Here is a 22,423-nt window from a genome sequence, read left to right as displayed (position 1 = left end):
TTGAGTGTGCCGTGAACATTTGTGCTGCTTCTACAAAAACATCGTTGAATCCATTATCCATTTGTTCAAATTTTCTTTCACAAGGTTGGCAAATTGTTTCTAGAATTGAGTTCTAATAGGAGAAAAATTCCCTTCATGAACCACCATGCTTTTTATCAGAAAAGAATTATATAAACTATTGTTTTCCATTTTGGCTTTAAATTCCAAGAAATCTAGAGCTAAATTTAATGCTCAGATATAGTCATTGTAATGATTGAGAGTTTTATTTATTTCTCATTCTTCCTCTATGGCTTTTAATTTTCTTCCATGTCTGTTTTAATGATATTATTGCTTTATCTTTTACTGTAAGTTTACTAATATTTTTTGGAAGTAGGAGAAAAAATATTGATACACATATTTATTAATTTGTATCTACTGCTCACTTTTTTTCCTTAAAAATATATGCTTATCTAATTTTTTCTTTAATTTTTTTTAAATTTTTTAAAAAATTTTTTTATTCATTTTAGAGAGGAGAGAGAAAGGGAGAGAGAGACAGATAGAGAGAGAGGAGAGAGAGATACAGAGAGAAGGGGGGGAGGAGCTGGAAGCATCAACTTCCATATGTGCCTTGACCAGGCAAGCCCAGGGTTTCGAACCGGTGACCTCAGCATTTCCAGGTCGACGCTTTATCCACTGCGCCACCACAGGCCGGGCTTTAATTTTTAATTGTAAAGTATTAAGTGAGGTGGAGCTGAAACCAGTAATTAAGTAAATTGTTTACCTTCTCACTTGTGAAATTTTTATAAAACTAGTGTCTGATCAGATATTTGGAAAATATTTTTGTTTTACAATCTTTTGCCTTGTAGTTAGGACTTTCTGAGAAAGAAATATCTAAGGAAACAGTTTGTCTTGCTAAAAATGAGAAATTTTTGTCAACCAGCAAGGAAGATTAATAATAAACAAGTTATCTTGATCAAGTTTTGTTTCATGCTCTCCCTCTGGTATTTCTGAAATTCTTTGAATGGTGAGTCATGAAAACAACAAATAACTTGGTTAGAAAATGTGGCCTTAACATTTTCTTTGAAGTTGTATGTGATTTATTTGATGTTTATTTGCAAAATAAATGAAGCTATAGATTAGTTGTGTCTGCATATGTCAATTGCTTCTCTTAGGTATTGATGTATGTTAATGTATGACTGTTGACTCCTTTATCGATGGTATTAGAGCATCAGACAAGCATTGTTCGTTTAAAAAACTCATCCATTCTTTCTCTCCTCTCATCCAATATCATGTTGAGTTCTTACTTACTTGGAAATGCTTGCAAGTAAATGGTCAATACATGCAACAGGTGAGTATTTTTGCTTGGAAAGTATAAATAGGGCGACCAAATAGAAGCATGTCTTGCCTGAAGAAGGCACAGGCCTTTTGCATAGTGGAGACTTAAAGTCTGTCTCCTTCTCTTCTACTGTGTTTGTAACCTTAGTTAAGTCTGTGTTCTCCTGGGGCCTCCGTTTTCTCATCGCTAAAATGAAGACCCTGGACTAGCAGATGATCTCCAGGATCCATTCCAGCTCTCACTCTGATGCTGATCCATATACGTACTTTTCTCTTCCTCGAGGTTCCTGTTCTTACCTTGTGCCAGCAATTTATGAGGATTGCCAGGAATCCTAACACAAATCTTTCTGATGGGCAATAGAGACAGTAAATAGTTCTCTAACAGAAAAATCGATCATGGAAGATATTGTTTGGTTCTCTAGGGTAGATATTAAGGGTGGAAGTGTTTTAATGAAGGGGAAGTGGTAGCCTGTAACTTCTGCAGGCTGATGGAGTAACAAAATAGCAGACAGACACTGCTAGAAACCAGGAATTGGTCATGCACAAGGGACCAGCCAGAGCAATGTGCTCTTACTGAGTGAATGGAAATAGCGCAGGGTTTCTACCTACAGTGGCGTGACCTGCTGGTACAGCCCCTTGGGGAATAATTCAGTACTTGTAGATGTTACCTTAGTGCAACATTCTGGTGACTTTGGTATAATGTGTGTTAACATTATTGTTTGTTCATTCATTCATTTACTCAACAAATATCCCTTAAGCTTCAGATACTTTTCTAGGCACTGGTGATGCTATACGAATAAGACAGAGTCCTTACTCTCATGGAGGTTATAGTGGGGAAGATGAATTTATAAGAAAATGCCAGATAATGATAAATTGTATGAGTCCTATAGTAGACAAATGTACAGATGACTTGGCAGAGAAAAGAGTGCAATAGCCTTGAGATGGGAACAGATTGGTATGTTAGAGAACAGTAAGAACTAGACAGGGTGTCTAGAGCAAAATGCGGGAAGTGCGGTGTGGAGCGCTGTGTCACCCAGAAGGCCAGGACTGAGGCAGTGCCAAGTCATTTACCCCCACTGGTGCCATAAGTCATGGTTAAGGCTGGGAGCAAATTCACGGCCTTGCGATTCTGGGCAGTTTCTTCTCCTTATGGCCCCAATTTTCTTAAAGTCTAAGTTCCTTTCCTAAGTTAGGCATTTAGGAAAGAACATAAATTCTTTCAGACTACAAGCAAGACACTCAGGGCCTGAAAGAGTTTATGCACATTCCATTGCCGAATTCAATAGCTGGGACAGCCTTAGGCATTGAGAGTAGGATGGATGTTTTCTGGGAATAATTGGTGACTGAAAGTCATAGATTGAAATTCTAAAGGAATTCTTAGAGAACTTAAAGGTGGTACTTTCAAACACCTTCTCCATTAATTATTGTTTGTTTTTACATTGTAGCATTATAATGGTCCTTTAGCATAAAGTATAGTCAAATAAATAAAAGAGCAAGAAGCTCTCTTTGGTGCAGTATTAAACTTTGGTACAATACTGCACCATTGAAGTTTTTTAAAAGCTAGACTTTTAATCAAAAATTGTAATGCTTTTGATACTTTAAGTGCTTTCTGTGCACCCATCTCCAAGCATTTTATGTCAGTTACCCTTAACACTTTGAAAAATAAGTGGTCTTAGTCTACCTGCTGTTGAGAACGAGGCTCAGAGAGCTCTGACAAGTCAGGCTCATGTGGCTGGTGAAGATCAGAGTTAGAATTGCAATCTGGGTCTCTGGCTCCAGAGCTCTTATCTCTGTCCGTTATATTTTAGTACAGAACTTCTCCAAGCCAGTGCCCAGACGAGGAGATGTTTCCCATTTAATAAAAATTACTCAGAAAAGGCAACATCAATTACTTCGCTTGTTACTGTCCAGGCCATTTATGTTGATCCTGGGGCTGTAGCAACCTAGAGAGTGACTGTAGGGACAGGCCAGAGAAGGTGCGAACCGAGTTTGGGATTGGAAATAATCGGCTGGAGCTCCGTTTTCAGTTGTTGCGAGGATCAGTAGATGTCTCTGTGGTCATAGAGAGGTTGGTCAGCACTTCGTGAAGAATGAAGTGTTATAATACACAGTGTGTTATACATGGAAAGTAACATAACTTGATCTGGGGTCATCAGTTTGCTGGTCGATCTTTAAGCCAGTTTGCCAGGCAGGTCGGACAGATATGGTTTCATGAGCAAGAGAGTGTCCCCGAAAATAGTCACTTACACGTTTGTCTTTTCCAAAATGCCAGATTTATTGGGGGAGACCTCCCCAGTAAGCCAGTAGAGTCACACGCAGGTAGAAGTGAGTAGAGTGAGTGTCCAGCACAAAGTCCCAGTCACTGGCAGCGTATGCAGGTGGAGAGGTGAGCGTTGGTCTCAAGCTAGGTGGCTGCAGTGGCAGCATGCATCCAGTGGAGTGGAAGTCCTGCAGGGCTCCGAGCGTGACCTGTGGTGCAGTGAGCTCGAGCATCACGTGATCAGAGCTCTGAGTTCTTACAGCCAGCAGTGGGTGGAGGTCCCACTCGTATCAGTGTCCAGATGGAGTCGTTATCTGAGTGTCCAGATGTGTGGTTTGGGGCATTTCCGTATGCCCCATTACCTGTTGACATGACTGTCCTGGCTGGCAGTGACACCGTATTGTATTGTCAGATGTGTTCAAAAAGTCCTCTCTGCATTTGCTCTATACATGTGGAATTGGACTTTTCCCTCTTAGACTGGGAAAGAGACCTATACCCTGTGCTTTCAGCCACGGGCTTTCTGAGACACACAGTCAGTCATTTTGGATCTCATTTTCTCATCTGCAAAACAGAAGGGTTGGGATTAATGATCTTCAATGCCACTTTAGCTCTTAAAGTGTGCTCATGCATGTGTTTGTAATTGGACACCTTTAATCTGACATTGTTTTCCGATGATTTTTTTTTTAGCAAAGTAAAATACAATTTATGAATGTGCTTAGGAAAAAAGTAATTCATGTCAAAAAAAATATATTAATTTGTAGGATTTAGAAACCTCACCTGCATAAAGAGTTAAATAGAAATTAAACTTCTGTTAATGGAAAGAGAAGGTAATATTTTGAGGCCCTTTCCTCCACACAGTTCTTATGTACTAACACTGTGTATCAGGGAAGGGTCAAATCCATTAAAACTCTCCCAAGAGGAACAAGTGACCTGAATTACTTGTTTGCTTAAGTCAAACAGGAAAGTTCTTCTTCCTTTGAACTTAAGTAATTCCAGGAAATGCAATAAAGAAGCTGAGGGAGAAAGAAAGCATTGAGCAGACTCCGTTTTCACAGTTATATAAGCCCGGTAATTCCTATTACCTTTTATACACCTTGTCATATTCAGAGTGTTAAGGCCATGACTGTTCTGTGTTCTTGTTTTTTATTCTTCAAACTGATTTTTTTTTTCAGTTTTGTAAGTTGGAGATCTTCAGCTTTTGAACATAGCTCTCATTAAGTAAGAGTTTTTTTAAAAAGCAAATGAAATAAGTTTTAAAGTTTCACTTTTCATTTACCATCAATCTATTCTACATTGTTTAAAAAGTTAAGTAGCAATAAATGTTCTATTTATAACTAACTTTTTCTTCCCTTTTCAAATCTCTTTTCAGGAAATGACCCATTCGTGGCCTCCTCCTTTGACAGCAATACACACGCCCAGCACAGCTGAGCCCTCCAAATTTCCTTTCCCCGCAAAGGTAACTCCCGCCAGTGCGGCAGGTGCTGCGTCCCAGGAGGAAGTCTGAGACACTGCTGTGAGCCGTGTCAGTCAGTCTTTGTTGGAATCTTTGGCAATTAGGTTAAAATTCCAATTAATTTGGCTTCTACAGGGCTTCATAATGCTTTTAAACACTTTATTCTCCAAATTATGCCAGTAAGAACATCTTACATTTGTATAGGGTTTTGTAGCTTTGAAAGCCTTCAGAACTTTCTAATAAGTGTTCTCACTTGAGGGTCATTACCTAGAGGTGGGAAAACAGGAACAGGAAATTTAGTGAGGTGTGTTGTCTGATTCCTAGTTTCCTATTTCGATATGTTCACATACATACATACATGCTCTATGAGCTACCTATCCAGGGCTGTGCTGGTTTTAATAACATGCAGATCATCAGCTGACTCACATGTTTCTGTTACAATATTTGTGAGCAGCATATTAAAAATAAAAACACTACTATTTTTCTTTTTAAGGGAGGGTTGTACTTTAGGATAGCCTTAAGAATGTAGAAAATATCAGCTTCAGATCTGTGTTTGTCTATCCTGGTACACGCGCACATTGTTAATATATTATAGCTGTTCCTTTCTGTACTATTGTTTTCAAAGGAGGTTATGTCAGCGCAAACCAGTATTTGCCACATTAGATATTTTATATATTTTCTAATGATACGGTAGTTTAAAAAAGAAAAAAGATGGTTTATTATAACTGGTCTTAATGTAAAACATATACTTTGTTTTAAAAAAAGAAATCTTTGCTCAACACCAAAGGAAAAATAAACTAGGGAAGAAAGGAGGCAATAAAACCTACTTTGTGTAAAAATTCTATTTATTAGTGTTTAATAGATTTAGCCATTAGATTTATAAACCCTAATAATTGGAGGTTTTTACTTTTCTTTCTAGGATTCTCAGCACATCAGTTCTGCAACCCAAAACCAAAGTAAGTGAATACGTACAACTGATTATTGTATTGGAGAACAAAACATGCTTTTTACTGTTTTAATATGAAAAAAAATAATGAAACATGCCCCAGCAGAGATGAGGGCTTCCTGTGTTGGAAAAATAGGAGGGGGGGCAAATACAAAACTGTTCTTTAGGTGGAATTTCAGATTGTTCTAAAGAGTTCATGATGCTGTCTTAGTAAAGTCCTCAACAAATATGATTTGGTATTACCTGACACATGGTAAGTATCTTGAATGAGACTCTCGAAACCTTGTGATCCTGGAATTGTATACAACGGTGGGTAAAAGCAGGCTCACAGTTGTGGGTGACATATTTTTGAGTTGATATTGTAATAGTCATAACCTGCATGTCTTTTTCCATATGAACAACTGTAAACCTACTTTTGCCCATCCCTCTATAAGACTGGGTTGGGATATTTTGTGTGGTCCTTGTATATTTTTACACAAAAGTAAGAAGTTTTTATAAAAAATACAGCACACAGTTTCTTTAGCCCCTCTACATGTATTTGCCATATAATTCACTTTTGAACCCCTTTTATGGATCGTAAATATTTGAAAATTCAGGGGAAATCAGAAGAAAGCTAACTGTATCCAGCTTTTGTCCTCATCAGTAACCCTGATAAATTCTTTATGTCCCAACCTAGTCTTCAAAGGATAGGTGGACCAAAGTAGGCTGTGAGTTGCGTGTATTTTTATCGGGCGAGGGAGCCCAGACGTAGATATTTCATGGAAGTGACTCTTCCTTCACATGACCCTACCTCATTCCGTTCCCCCACTTACATTTTCCCCCTTGATTAGTCTACCATTTAAATTATATGTGAGGAGAGTAAAAAGGTGAGAACAGCAAGAAACAGAGCGCTCTTCCTCTGGAGCAAGCTACAGCCTGAGAACCCAATCTGTTCTGCAGCGCGTTTTTGTAAAGAAGGTTTTATTAGGACACAGCCATGCCCATTTATTTATTATTAAGCTGCAAGGTATAGCATGCAAAGAATAAAGTATACATCTGCCCCCTGCTCTAGAAGTACTGAATAAGACTTGCAAAGAACTCTAAATTTCCCCCAAATGCAGAGAAATAAGCCTGACCATCTTGCCACAGTGTTGTGTAAGTAGCAAGAAAAAAATGAACAGAAATCCATGGTGGCTTGGGGGGATTAGGAAATCCTTTTGTTCTCAGCGTCTTGGCAGCCTGTGCAAAGGTAGGTGATGTGTGTAACGATGCAGTGGGCTGCAGGCGCAGCTGTGCACAGGATTGCTGTGTGCTCCTTTACCTCCGCATGCTGGGCTGCCAGCCCTGCAGGTCTCTGCCTTCCCCTGGGTTACGCACAGCTGGATACCTAACTCCTGGTTTAGAAAGACCTTTTCATCCTTTAAACTGACTCCTCCTTTTAGCAAATATAGTTGAAGATGGACTGGTAAGTGCTTTCTTGTCTAAGCATGGGTGGTCCTCTTGACCTGTGGAGTGGTGTGGTCCAGTTCCTTATTGCTCTGATGAGACGTTTTTCAGATGCCAGAGGTCTCCTGTAGGTCTTGGCTCTCCAGATGTTTACCCTGGGGTCTAACATGCTGCCGCCACTTTGTCTGTTGGTGTTTTGTGGAACCTGTTTACCTTTGTGAAAATGTGACTTTTGTGGGGCCAGTTGGACCCTAAAGGGGATTAGTTGTAGTTGAATGAAGAGGAAGTAGAGTTTATGTAGATATATAGTAGTTTTCAGAAAGGTCGAGCTTGACACACATTTCTCAAAGTATGCCCAGCAAGAGAATTCAAACATCTGGAAAAGTGATCTTGTGGTTTAGGAGGCTGTAGAGCCCAGAGAATAAGGTATAGGGATTTTACATGTATGTCCCGGTGTTCATGTCCCCATTTGCAAAAAATATGGCTGCCTGAGGACAACTAGGCCTCGTGGAGCTCAGGGCCTAGTCAAAATGACTATATAGGAGTCCCTGACAGTGATCAGAGGGGTGATTTTAGCCCCACTAATTTATAGTCCAGGCCCTGGCTCCCTAGCCAAAAAGGGAAGCAGTTTTAAAATATCATGTAAGAGCTGCTGCCACCATGAGGATAAAGTGGTTAATTGCAAATATTCAAAGGTCTCTACAGGACACTTGTGAAAAATATCATTCACCTTTGCTTACAAGGCACCCATATTTCCATTCCACTTCAAGTTGTGTTTCAGGTCCCTGTTACTTCGTGCTTAGACAAAATCAGCAGCCTATTAACTGGGTTGTTGCCTCCATACTTAACATTTCCTGCTCCCTTCTAGGTTCTATGAGTTTACACCCCTAGAATAATCTTTCTGAGAAATTGCTGCATTTAGTCCCTGTTTAGACCTTTGGTGGAGTCTCATTGCCAGATAAATAAAGTCGTAACTTCCTGTGCTGGCATTCAGAGCCCTCCAGAATCTGACTTCTACATGTCCTTCCGTGCTGGCCACCTCAGATTCTGCACCCCAGCCTTACCCTTTCCAAATCTGTGCGGTTTTAACTCCTCTCACTTCTCTACCTTTGTTCACACCATCTCTTTTGCCTGAAGATCTTCCTCACCCTCCTGCCAGAAATCATTCTGTCAAAATCTCTACCATCCTTAATGACACAGTTCATTTTGTTCCCTTTTTCATTTGTCTTCTTTAACTCCGACAACAGAGGGACCATTCTTTAGGTTCCTATCGCAGCTAATTTATGATTGATTTGTGTACTGAATCTCATACTACACAGGGCTGTAGGTATTGGTGCCCCTGTTTGGTGTCCCTAAGTTAACTGTAAGCTCATCGAGGACAGGGTCAAATGCCTTCAATCTGTTATCTACTGGGCAGTCTGTAAATAACTGTAGAACGGATAAATTGTGTGGGTGTTAAATAATGGAGGGACGGCTGGGAGGCAGAGCATGATTGGCTGTGTCCAGAGGCTGTAAACGGAGTGCTGGCCAAGGACTAGTCAATACCTGAAGTCAGACCAGGTGGCAGGGAGAGCAGCCTGTGACAGTGCCTCCGTGGGAGCCCCGCCAGCAGGTCAGGGAGAGGCAAGTCCAGGGCAGGGCGTCAGGACGAGGCCGGCAGTGGGATGGGGCTGCTGCGAGCAGTGCTTTTCAGAGTGTGTGTATTCTGGGAAGGGCTTTTCATTCTGAGCAAGCGCTCTCTCTAGAAGGAACAGAAATAATGGTGCGATTATTTATGGTAATCGCAGTGTTTAGCACTCGGGTTGGCAATTTAAATTATACTAAGTGTGTAGGTGAAAAAGGTGAGGGAGGGGGACAGCAAAAGGAATTTGTGACTAGAAACCTCATGAATATATGTCACTCTGCTGCTCTAATCATTTTTTTCCCTCCCCCATAGAACAGTATGATACATCTTCAAAAACTCACCCTAGTTCTCTGCAGGGAACATCGTAAGTAAAAAGCTTTCATTAAAAGTGTATAATACAATATTGTCGTTTCCCCTGTACATCTGTTGCTTGGTGTCCCCCCCACCGCCCCACCCTGCTTTCAAGTAATAATTTTCATAATACAGTGCTGCACTGCAGAGGGAAGAAACGGCCTGCGTTTATTTTGGGTTATGTTCTGTTGCATGTTTAGGCACCGTAGGAGAGTGTGCTAAGGGGTTTTCTCAAAAGAAAGGCATTCGAGCCAGATTTTAGCTTTATAAATTTAAGTCTTAAGGAGCTTTAGCTCTTGGAAACAAATTTGGGGTGTGTGTGTGCATAATTGAAGATTTTCTGGCAGCTATTTGGCCTCGTTTCAACGGGTGAGTCCTGTTGCCCAGCTGTTCTTTATTAAGGCCAAGTAAGTCCAGATAGATTTTGGGTTTTTGGAACAGTTTGAACTACATAATAAAGATTTTTAAATCAGCATTTTCACCCAATTACTTGATAGTGTTGAGCTAATAGTACTTTTTTCTCACATTCCTAAAAGCGGTGTTCAGGAGCTCAGCGAGAAGGCCTGGCTCTCCAGCATCTCACTGGTCACTCGGGGAGTTGCTGGTCTCAGGCTCAAGCCCCAGCCTTCATCTGTTTTCTAGGTGTACTTGTTCCATGTGGTTTGGAGGGGGGGCTGCTGTGGACTGACTGTTTTAAAAACTGTATAGTTGTGGTAAACAGGTAATTCTGTCTTCTGGCCATGACCAAATGTGGGATCAAGTCAGATCGCCCTTCCCAAGTGCTGCCATTCTTGTGGTGCAGTTTTTTGTCATTTCTCCACAGCAAAATAAGAAAAGAACAATACAATGAGATTTATTTTTTAAAGTAAACTTTTATATAGTTTAAGGGTAGGGTTTTTGTGTGTGTGTGTGTGTGTGTGTGTGTGTGTGTGTGTGTGTGTGTGTATGTAATAAACTTTCATTTGCGGTACTGGCAGATGGTGAGTTTTTGCTTTTTTTTTTTAAAATCCTTTATTTTCCCCCTTTTTCCCCCCACATGAGAGAGAGAGAGAGAGAGATAGACAGACAGACAGAGACAGGAAGGAAGCAAGATAAGCATCCCCTCGTAGTTGCATCACTTGAGTTGTTCATTAATTGCTTCTCATAAAGCCTTAACCAGTGGGTTCCAGCTGAGCCAGGGACCCCTTGTTTAAACCAGCGACCATGGGGTCAAGTGTGTGATCCCACGCTCAAGCCAGCGACCCTGCACTCAAGCTGGCGACCTCAGGGTTTTGAACCTGGGACCTCAGCATCCCACGTCGATGTTCTGTCCACTGCGCTACCACCAGCCAGTCCCTTTATTTTTATTAAAAAAATTTTTTTTACTGGCTCCCAAATTTTGAACATCTAGAATCACCTGCCTAGATTAATTACGTTAAAAAAAGGAAGAAGTTTGTTAAGCCAGTTGATAGCTGGTAGAGAATAGAAACCACAACTCCAAGGACCACAACTGAAATAATTCTGTAAAAGCTCTGTAACTTCCCCCAGGTTTTACACCCTGTGCTCTCTCTAGTGGTTAGTAGTAGAGCTTTTTAGATCATAAAAAGCCCTGGCCAGAGTCTTTGGGGGCAGTGAGTAAGGGGAAATTGAAGAGCTTGCCTTACCACATGGCAATAAGAATAGAAGGGAGAGATCTCCAAGGAGGCGAGTGGGTGAAGGAAGCAGCCAGGTCACGGGCCTGTGAGTAGAAGAAAGACAATGAGGTCAGATCCAGGCCCAAGAAGTAGCTTTAGGCTGAGGTCAAAATTGTACCCTCCCACTCTCCAGCTCAGGTAGTTGGGCAGGACTTAGCCCATTCTGCTACTCAGAGAAATGGGTAGTTCTGATAAGTGAGTTGAACCACTGAAGTCAGAGTGCCTAGAAGTTTCTAACAGGTATACTTATATTTTATGATATATATAATGTTTTCTTTATAAAAACTATTTTTTGCTATATATAAAGTTAACTAGAAAATAATTTTGTTATGATTCTAATTGATTTAGGGAAGGGAGGAAAGTAGGACCTAGTGGAGGTGAAGAGGAAGTGGAGAATGCCCAGAGAAAATAACACCGAGCCTGGGTAGATGGGGGGTGCTGTATGGTTGTGGTTGTGTGGGGGTGGGTTATTGCATTCGGAAAGTGCCCAAATGAAAGGTACCTCCAGGATAAAGGAATCATATTTATGGAGACTGGATGAAAGCAGTGTTCCAATTAATTTGTAAAGTGCCATCATTGTTTTGGATTTAGTACGGTAAATCTCTTACTGCACACAGGTTAATTTGATCTGATGTCAGCGTTAGAGTTCTTTGATATGCACTTAAACTGTTTGGCACATACGGTGCCAGGGAGATAGTCTAATGCACTTTGAATGTCAGGGGAAAAAATGTGAATTACAGGTTCATTTGTACTTTGGCTTTAAAAATCAGTCTAAGTCACAGTGCTTTTTTGTTTCAGTTACCAGCACTTGGGAATTCTTAGAAAAGTGGAATATTATGTATGAAGGAAAATGGAAGGGCTTAGCACTAGAGAATAAGCTGTGGAAAGTCTGTGTTAGCTTATATCTGTCCGGACTTTGGGGAAGTGGGAATGCTAGCCAGGTGGCAGAATCCGTTCATTGCCTCTCCTCTCTGTAGTTGAAGCTCTAGTTAGTTCTCAAGTGATGACTTCCTCTGCTAAGCTCTGCAGGGAAGTGATTAGCTAGGATGTCAGTGCTATTTGCCCCTAAGTTTAGGGGAGGGGAATGTTGCTCTCAGGCTCCTTTCTTTTCTAAGGCTTAGGTCTGTTGAGTTCTCAGGGAAAAGTACAAAATATTTCCTTTTAAAAATAAAGTTATTATGTCCGTTATATCATTGTGAACAATTCCCTTTCTGTGCAGCCAGATACAGTTGATGGGTATCAATTCTTCTGTCAGCCTCTCTGAAGGAATGATCTGTTAATGTTTAAGAAACTGTAAAATTATGCCTGACCTGTGGTGGCGCAGTGGATAAAGCGTCAACCTGGAAACGCTGAGGTTGCTGGTTCAAAACCCTGGCTTGCCTGGTCAAGGCACATATGGGAGTTGATGCTTCCTGCTCCTCCCCCTTCTCTCTCTTTCTCTCTCTCTCTCTTTCTCCCCCCTCTCTCCTCTCTAAAATGAATAAATAAATAAATTTTAAAATAAATAAATAAAACTTAAGATAAAGAAACTGTAAAATTAGACTAATTTTCTCCCTTTTCCCATTCATAAATTGTCAAATCCTTACTAGAAAGTGCCCGTCTTCATTTTTCTTATATCCTGTCTCAGAAATCATCAGTACTTATTTAGACTAAAAGACAGAAATTAGTTATTATAGCAATTTGAAGTTTTTATTTACTTAAATGGAAAGTTTCTTCTGAAATGAGGGAAATATCTGGATGTAAAGGCTGTAATTGAGATCATTCTGGAATTTTGATTAGGAGATACAGTACAAAGTGAATAAAGGAAGGGAAGAGTCTGATACCTTTTTAAATGAGCCAAAGTTTTCAACTTTTACTCAAAATGTTCCTTTTTTTTTAAGTATCTTGGCAGAGGACTAAGGAAACCTCATTCTTCTAGTTTATTGTAATATAAAGCAATCTCTTCAGGGTATGCATTAGCTGTAATGTCCTAGAATTAAGTCTGGCCCTGGCTGATGGCTCAGTGGATAGAGCATCAGCTGGCATATGGATGTCCTGGGTTCGATACCCAGTCAGGACACATAGGAGAAGCGACCATCTGCTTCTCCCCCACCTTCTCTCCCTCTTTCCCTCCCATAGCCAGTGGCTCGATTGGTTCAAGCCTGACCTCAGGCACTGAGGATGGTTGATTCTAGCATTGGCCTCTGATTGGGTTGCTGAGTGGTTCCCAGTCTGGGTGAATGTGGGAGTCTGCCTCACTATCTCCCCTCCTCTCACTTCAAAAAAAAAGAAAAAAAAGAAAAAGGAATTAAGTCTGAAGAAGTGGCTTACTTGGGCCAATTCATTGAAGTCATATTTAGCCTAAGGGTATTACTTATATTATCCTTTTTAAGATACTCTTTTTTTGGCCCTGGTTGGTTGGCTGAGTGGTAGAGCACCAGCTAGGCATGTGGATGTCCTGGATTTGATTCCTGGTTAGGACACACAGAAATGACCATCTGCTTCTCCACCCTTCTCCCTCCCCCTCCTCTCTCTCTCTCTCTTTCTCTCTCTCTCTCTCTTTCTCTTCTCTTTCTCTTTCTCTTTCTCTTTCTCTCTTTCTTTCCTGCAGCCATGGCTCTATTGGCTTGAGCACATCGACCCTGGGTACTGAAGATGGCTCTGTAGAGCCTGTACCTCAGGCACTAAAAATAGCTCAGTTGCAAGCATAGCCCAAGATGGGCAGAGCATCGGCCCCAGACTGGGGTTGCTGGTTGGATTCCAGTTGGGGCGCATGAAGGAGTCTGTCTATCTCCCTTCCTCTCACTTAGAAAAGAAGAAGAAAAAAAAATGTTTCTTTTTGTCTTACTCTTAAGTGTTAGTTTGTACTACTTGAAAGTGTTTTGCCTGAACTCTTTACTTTAATGGCAGCTCTAACTTATAGTGCTATTTGCTGATAAATATTACAGAAGAGTAGAAATCACTCTAATGTGCACAGTTTATAATTGTCACTGAGATCATACCCTTATCTCCTGAGAACAAGTAACAAACATTTGTGCTGATCAGTTATACACTGGTGGGTCTACGTTAAACTTTCAGCATCATAGAATGTGAATGGAGATCCTGTTCTTAATGATTCTCAGTACTCAGTACCAGACATTGCTGGAGAAGAATACACTTTGTTTTTACTCCCAATTTATCTGATCAAATAAGGATCAGATTGAGGATCAAGAGTTATTGGTGTTCATAATTATATTAGTAACCTAGATAGATTAAAAAGTGTTTTGTTTGTTTTCAGGAGTAAGTGGAGGTGTATAATGAAAGAGAATAAGGTATATAGCTTTTTTTAAAAGTGAATTCATGTTAGCCATGTTGTCAAGAAATGAGAATTTGTATGCCTGTGTATTGAAAATTTTCTGTTCTTAAATGAAAAGCAAACAAAAAGAATCATTCTGTGCAATGTTTTTTTTTTAATATTTATTTCAGAATTGTAATCATTAGGGCACATTATACCACTATTTAAAAAATACGGCGACTAACTGTGAATCCCCTCTTTTATCCATCTGCACTGTGCTGTGAAGAGCTCATGGTAGAATTACCATAATCTCTTGGAATAGTCAGTTTAACTCTTGACCTTTCTGCTTTATTAGACAATATTCTAGGGCAGTGGTTCCCAACCTTTTTTGGGCCATGGACCAGTTTAATGTCAGAAAATACTTTCACAGACTGGCCTTTAGGGTGGGACGGATAAATGTATCACGTGACCGAGACAAGCGTCAAGAGTGAGTCTTAGACAGATGTAACAGAGGGAATCTGGTCATTTTTAAAAAATAAAACATCGTTCAAACTAAAATATAAATAAAATGGAAATAATGTAAGTTATTTATTCTTTCTCTGCAGACCAGTACCAAATGGCCCACGGACCGGTACCGATCCGCAGCCCGGGGGTTGGGGACCACTGTTCTAGGGTATCTTACAGGACCATGTTTGACTTAACATTGTGTATGAGTTCATACTCAAAACTTGAGTAATATTGAAGTGATAATCTGATGAGGCTATGATTTGAAGCATATTTTAAATAATTCCAAAAGTACTGCTAAGGTACATGATGGATCGTCCACTTCAAAGTGTTCACTTTGGGTCTGGCCAGGTGGTGACGCAGTGGATAGAGCCTCAGACTGGGACACAGAGGACCCAAGTTCAAAACCCTGAGGTTGCTGGCTTAAGCGCGGGGTCACTGGCTTGGGCATGGGACCAGAGGCATGACCCAGTGGTTGCTGGCTTGAACCCAAGTTTGCTGGCTTGAGCAAGGGGTCACTCACTCTGCTGTAGCCCCCCAGTTAAGGCACATATGAGAAAGCAGTCAGTGAGAAACTGAAGAGCCTCAACAAAGAATTGATGTTTCTCATCTCTCTCTCTTCCTGTCTGTCGCTATCTGTCCCTCTCTCTGACTCTCTCTCTCTCTCTCTCTCTCTCTGTCTCGTCTCTGTCACAAAAAAATAATAATAAATATTTACCTTGGAGCTGTATGTACTTGCTCAAACGATGCTATGGCAACTGTGGCTTTGGAAGCACTCCTTTGGGATAATATCTACTCCCATAGTCAGTCTCAGACCAAAGGTCAAATACCATGGAAAAGAAAAATTAATTTTGTTGGATGATAGGTAAGTGTTAGGTAAAGGAACCTGTTTATGTTCTACAAAAGAAAGATTATTCTCATCATTTTTGACTCCAATTATGTAAATTATTCTCTGGGCTTGGCTCCAGGTGACATGGAGATATTTCCAAAAATTTTCGTATCCATTCAGTGCATAATTATTGAACATGGGCTGTGTGGCTAGTGCTGCTTTAGGCACTTGGGGAAACAGTGGCCAATAAGACAGAATTCTTGTCTTCCAGATCTTGTAACTGAATGAGGGTGGCATGTAATACAGACCAGGTGATGTGATAGTGCCAGGCTTGGGGGAGGGATTCCCTTGGGTGGTGGTGATACTTCTGGGAGGGAGGTCAGGAAAGGTCTCTCAGAGGAGGTGACATTTGATCTGGAGCCTGAATGGTGACAGTGAACACAGAGAATGCTTGCTACCTTTAAAGGGGCTTGATAATTTATGCTGCAGGCTTTAAGGCATTTGAAGACATCAGGAAATAATTCTTATTGGAAGTGACTACTTTGAAGTAGTTCATTTGCATATGTAAAACGTGATGTTTTAAAGGAGCCCCTGAGGGTCCAGTTAAATCTCACTTTTAATTATAACTGCTAATTTAATACAATAAGTGACCCTAGACTAATTTCAACATGGATTGAAAGATTGAATAAAATATGTTTTACATTTCTAAAAATCTATTAGACCTAAACTAATTTGTGCATCCTACCCACTCTGGCATGCTGGGCTATTTACTTCCATAAGAGTTCATATTCTCCCTGTCTTTCTTCCTCCCTCCTTCCCCCTCATCCCTGCAAAGGACTCTTAAGGCCCTCCATAACTTATCCCTCTGCGCCCCCCCCCCCCGCCCCCATATACAAGTACACTTTCCATTTGGGGGAGTGTTGGCCTCCTTGCTGTTTTCTGTGCCCCCAGCACTTCCTCCTCCTCTCAGGCCTCTCTCTGAATGTCATCCCCTTATCAACACAGTCTCCCTGACTTCCCCATGAGGAAGAGCTACCCACATTCATCCTTTCTCTTTTATACTTTTGTTCCTCTCCATAGGCTTCTTACCGATTGAGAAAGGATATCTTTTAGTTGTTTATCTCCTTTCTTTAGTCTAAACTATAAATGCCTCAAGAGCAGGGATTTTTGTCTTCTTAGAGTTGCATTCATAAAGTCTAGAGTAGGTAGGACCTGGCCTATAATAACAGTACCCAGAATAACTGTGAAAAGAAAAATATTACACATACACTTGATTAAATTGCCTATAAGCAATATTTAATCAACATGATTTTCAGCAATTTTTCTAGATTTTGTTTCTAGTACCCCAGTATGTCACCTTATACTAGTTAGTATCTTATCTGTTGTACTTATGATTTAGTCTTATTTATTAGCTTCAAATTTTTTGTGATTTGTACTCTTGTGATTTTCCTCTTCCTTACTCAACCTCAGATAATCTTCACTTCATCCGTGGAGTTGAAATCATCTTTTATACCTCTAACAACGATTTTTACCTTATCAACTATAAGCTCATTTACTACACAAATCATGTTCTGAATCACTTTCCCCTCTGCCTTGTTAGTCCATTATCTCCCAGAAACAACCTCGCCGTGAACTTGGATTCTGCCAACTACTCTCGCCATTTGGAGAGTTTCCCTTACATGTTGTGTCACAACTGCTGATGATCTGTTCTTTTCCTTTATTGTATTTTAGTCTTGACTCTATCATTTGTAGCCTTCTGTCATCTTGTACAAAGCATTTGTAGTCCTTGTTTCTGCCCTTTATCAAAAAAGGAATCAAAATCTGATTGAATTTAAAATTTGGGAGATTATGTATCTGCTTTGGTGCCCAATTTTTCTTCTCTTTCCTGACAATCCATTGCCTGTTCTGTCCCAAAATTTTAGGTTTGTGAGCTTGTGCAAGTTTATACAATCTTATACTCTCATTAGTGGTTTCTGAAACCAGTTAAGTACACCTAACACCAGGCTTGGACTTATTAATTACTGTGAGCTTGCTTTCACTTGTTCTTTCCCAAATAAAATGTATAGCTTTATCATCGGAAAAAAATAAGCCAAGAAATCAGCTTATTTAAATAGTTTTTGGGTTTGAACTTGAGACGTTACACAGTATTGGCAATGAAATCCTTGGCAAGCCCCGTACTAAGGAGTGGAAAGGGAATAAAGGCTTGTCTTGTGCGTCCTCACACAGAAACGATTGGACTCTGAGCCACTGAAGCATCCCTTCTGGAACCTGTACTTGGCCCTTTAAGCTTAGCAGTACAGCTGTCAGAAGAATGTATTTGTCCAAAAGGGTTTGAGGATTCTTGTAACCTTTAAGAAAATAAGTTTAACCAGTGCTGTAACATGTGGTTAAACCTACGTGGTAGTTCAAAGAGTTGCTTTACCTGAACATTTGGCTTCTTTTGAGCAGTGCCAAGGTAGGCCATGTGGTACCATATGCTTTGAAATAACTGCTTTGTCTTAGAGTTTGAAAGTGAAGTTAGTTATTTGACAAGTTTAAAAAGTATATAAGGTTTAAAGTTCATTGATTTTCATAAAGGAAAAATAGTATATTTTATTCCATCAACATATTTATTTGTCCTTTCTCTTATTAGTTATTTTCTTATAAATCACAGTCTTCTCTCTGTAGGTTACTGGAACTTAGATTTCATTGCATCAGTTAGGGTTTCTAGACATTGGGTCCTATATAGGCCAGAGCAAAATGGATCAGATTAGATAGAATAGCTTTTGCATCCTGGCTCCAGCCAGTACCAGCTTCATAGTCTTAGGCAAGTTAGGGGGCTGTTGTATACCATTTCCTCATCCTTGGAAAGTGAGGGATGGACAGAGCCAGCCCACGGGGTCATGACTGAACGGAGGGCCTGGAAAGTTCTGATCACAGAGTAGGCGCAGTGATGTGGTACTGTTACTTTTTCAGCAAAAGAGGTGCTATTCATTTACCCAGCATTTTAGGGTACCTGCCACGTTCTAGATATAGAAGATATTAAGGTACAAACAATTTGATCCTGCCCCAGAAAACCTTACAATTGGGATCATCCCTTGAGGCTTATGTTGTTTTAACACAGATTTTATTGGTATGAATGGGACTGGATCTGAGAGATTTGAGTCTCTCTTAGGGAGTATAAAGGTGCTCACCCAGACATGCTTTGATTAATTTTGTCATTCTTCACATTCAGTGACCAGCTCTTCTACATATATATAATATGTGAAGTATAGTATAATATGGTAGACTAATGTTCTTGGCCTCAGATGTAATTGGTTAGGGGATAATAGGGGCTTTAGCAGCTCATTCCTTTAAAACTTTTTTCCTTATATCTAAAAATAAAACCTTTACCTGTCTGTCATTATGTTACATTTTCACAAATGTATAGGTTTTTTTTTAAATCACAGTGACATTTGTGATAAATTTTCTATATCAGCAAAACTTAGTTATGGTTTTTAAGTACTGTATCCTGTTTTCTTACTAGAGATGCAAAACATGTTTGTTATCAAAAACTGAAAAATATCTTTCTTTGCTCCACTGAGAGCATGCTGGTTTATATTAAGCTACCCATCTCTGGTGATACAAACCATGGGTTCTGGGAGAATATGGGTTACTGTTGGCAGACAATGACAGAATGCTATGTGTGCTGATGGTCTTGTAATGTAAATCATACCCATGAATTTTGATGAAATGAAATGCCATGTGTAAATAAATCCCTGGTACATTCCGCATAATTGATGGGTTTTGTTTGGTCTTACTGGTTTTTAATTGCATTTTGAGTGTTTCTTTGGAGATACCTTTAGCAGTTTTTCTTCAGTGATTGCTGTCCCTGTTAGGTTCTGAGTAAATTTTGTAGCTGCAAGCTTGTTTTGTCTACCTAGTGCTCTGAAGAGGAGATTTTTCAGAATCTGTAATAGCAGTTTTTATGGTCCCTTTTATTCTTAAGAGAAAGTAGAGCTGAAAGTGAGAACATACACTTTCTGACTTATTCAAAGCATCCTGTATATTTTCTGAATAACTTTAGGAGAATAAATATATCATGGAAGCTAGGCATTCAGTAGCTCGGCAAACAACGTACACAGGGTATTTAGTCCTCTGCTTACAACCGGGAGCATGGTTGGATTACATGGTTGGTCATTGATGTTTCAGAAAATAAAGGCAAATCATTTTTATAGAAAACAAACCCAATGACTAAGAAACAAAGAGGTTCATTTACTGTGGTTTTATTATTGTTGGTTAATGTTAAATACACTTTGTCAGATTTTTTTGCCCCTTACATTTATTCCAAAGATAAATCTTTTATCTTTTGCTTGTGGTAAGCCTAGCCAAGCCACCATTCAGCAATAAACCTGTTGAGTGACTTTTTCTCATATACCATTATGATTGCTACTGCCAAGTCCTGCATCTGAAGTCTGTGTTTTCTAGCCTTGCTAAAATAGGAACTTAGATCTCATTAGATAAATATTGAGATCTGTATTTACAAGCTAACCGTTTTCATGTTTTTAAGAAACTGACCACAGGATGTTTTTAGTACATTTGTTGGTGAAAATTCTTTCTTGGCAGAATTACAGTGTTGCACCTAGGCCATCATTATGAAAGAGCCAAGTTTTATCATTTGTTTTCATTAGAAAATACAGTGATTTTACCGAGGATTCCCAAAATAATGCCTGTTTACTTCAATGGCAGGTAGTGGGTTTGAAGTAAAAATTGTTGGTGAGATTATGAAAGAGATAATTTTTAGAAATACTGAAGGATTGTAACCTCTAATATAATTTGCTTTTTGGAGCATCAATAATAATACTCAAGCAAACTTGTCTTTTGCTTTTGTTATTTTCCTCAAATAGTTGTGCTCATAAATTTTGTGAGAAGTGGAGGGAGCATTTACTGATTCATTCCTCTGATGTTTGGTCGTCTCCATGGGAGAAGATAAAGGGGAAGAGATAAGACAGGGGCTACGGTTGAGTGCACGTGCAGATTGGACACTGTTCACTTTTTAAAAATTATTTTAAATATTTTAAAATTGCAGTTGACAGCAATTTTAATATTTCAGTTCATCATAAATCACACTGCCTAGAGATGAGGGTTGATATAACTGAAGAAGTGAACTAAGTTTTTATTTTCATCAGAATGATAGCTATAAACATTTTCTCGACAACAATAGTATTTATATTACTACTCTTTTCAGTGATCAGTGTTAAACAGATAAAAGTGTATTTTTGTGGGAAAAATATGAAAAATAAAGTTCAACATTAATAATATTTGGACAAAAATGCCAGATAAGTGCACTCTTTGGTGACTGTTGCCTTGATAGCTTCATACGTCTTACTCTGTATTTAATTTCTATGTAGCACTTGTGTCTGGCACTGTTCTAAGCACTGTATAAATATTCATCTACTATTAATTCATTTACTAGTTAATCATTTATTCTTTAATAAGACTTTTTAAAATTAATTCATTTTAGAAAAGCAGAGTGTAGGGGGAGGCAGAGAGAGAGAGAGAGAGAGAGAAGGTGGAGGGAGGAGCAGGAAGCATCACCTCCCATGACCAGGCAAGCCCGGAGGTTTGAACCAGCAATCTCAGTGTTTCAGGTCCATGCTTTATCTAAACACTGCGCCACCACAGGTCAGGCCTAATAATTTATTCCAGAGAATATAGAAGGAGATAATTTGAGTATATTGTGTCTTCTTTCTCTTTCCTTTCTCCCTCTCTTCTCCCTTCCTTTCTTCCCTCTTTTCCTGTTCTTTTCTATCCTTCCTTCTCTCCTTTCCTTCCTTCTCTCCTTTCCTTCCTACCCTGTGGGCCTGGGAACTTTAGTTTTGGGGCTGGCAATAAACCCCTGTAATGCTCAGACATGTGAAAGATTCAGTTTTGATATAGTAAGGAACTTTGACTGAACTAATTTCTGTGTTATAATTGTAAAACTTACATTTCCATGAAATAAAGCATTGGATAAATAAATAAAACCTATACCCATCTCATCCCTTTTATTTTTATCAGTAAGTATATTCTCTATTGATATGTTAAAAGACATTATTAGAAATTATTGTAAATTCTACAGTGTCTGTTTTCCTGCCATTGCAGCATGCTTGAAGATGATCTTCAGCTCAGTGACAGCGAGGACAGTGACAGCGAACAAGTAAGTTTTGTACATCCCGAAACACCAGCAGTCCTTTTGAATCTAACATTTCTGAATGGCTTATCCTAACCTGTTTTTTGTCCTTTCCTCGCCTTTCTTCCCCTTACTGTGAATGCCCAGACCCCAGAGAAGCCTCCTTCCGCAGCTGCACCACCAAGGTATCGTGTGTGGGTTTCTCCCCATCCCTACGAAATGTCTGCATTTTTCTGCCAAGCGGGAAAGAAGCAACCTTATTTAGTATTATACCTTCATACTTTCTTCATGGGGAAGGAGGTGGAGGATCACAGTTAAAAGAAAGTACTTGTTTAATACTTTGGAAGCTTCAGTCAGTCACAGAGAGGTTGTTAGTCTATAAAAGAGAAAGAGTCCCTGCACCCACCTAAATCATCAGTTTGGGTGATTAAAATTTTTGAGAGTTTAAAATAAGCTTCAATCACTTTCATCAATATTATGTAACCAGCATGTGGAAAGTTATGCTGAAGAGCCCAGTATTTCTATGAAAGTGACAGATATGCTATATTTTCAAAAATTATAAAGCTGAATTTTTCATAGTGCCTGTTCTTCATCATATGAATTTTCTGTTTCAGTTGCTTTTTTTTTTTCTGAAGCTGGAAACGGGGAGAGACAGTCAGAC

At 39.6% G+C, this 22,423-nt stretch overlaps 1 protein-coding gene across 4 annotated transcripts in view; it reads left to right on the top strand.

Moving 5' to 3' along the window:
• Positions 1 to 22,423, top strand: part of AFF1 (ALF transcription elongation factor 1) — a 208,351-nt gene that overhangs the window by 150,611 nt on the left and 35,317 nt on the right. For all 4 annotated transcript variants that reach the window (XM_066279736.1, XM_066279735.1, XM_066279737.1 and 1 more), the window contains 5 exons: positions 4,944 to 5,030; positions 5,947 to 5,983; positions 9,335 to 9,386; positions 21,735 to 21,789; positions 21,910 to 21,947. In XM_066279736.1, the coding sequence (XP_066135833.1) occupies positions 4,944 to 5,030; positions 5,947 to 5,983; positions 9,335 to 9,386; positions 21,735 to 21,789; positions 21,910 to 21,947 (269 nt within the window). The remainder of the gene's footprint in view (positions 1 to 4,943; positions 5,031 to 5,946; positions 5,984 to 9,334; positions 9,387 to 21,734; positions 21,790 to 21,909; positions 21,948 to 22,423) is intronic.

The sequence above is a fragment of the Saccopteryx bilineata genome, chromosome 5, assembly GCF_036850765.1.
Source record: "Saccopteryx bilineata isolate mSacBil1 chromosome 5, mSacBil1_pri_phased_curated, whole genome shotgun sequence".
NCBI classification, from domain to species: Eukaryota; Metazoa; Chordata; class Mammalia; order Chiroptera; family Emballonuridae; genus Saccopteryx; species Saccopteryx bilineata.
Note: the sequence above shows the minus strand (reverse complement) of the source record. Positions and strands in the feature narration are given on the sequence as shown.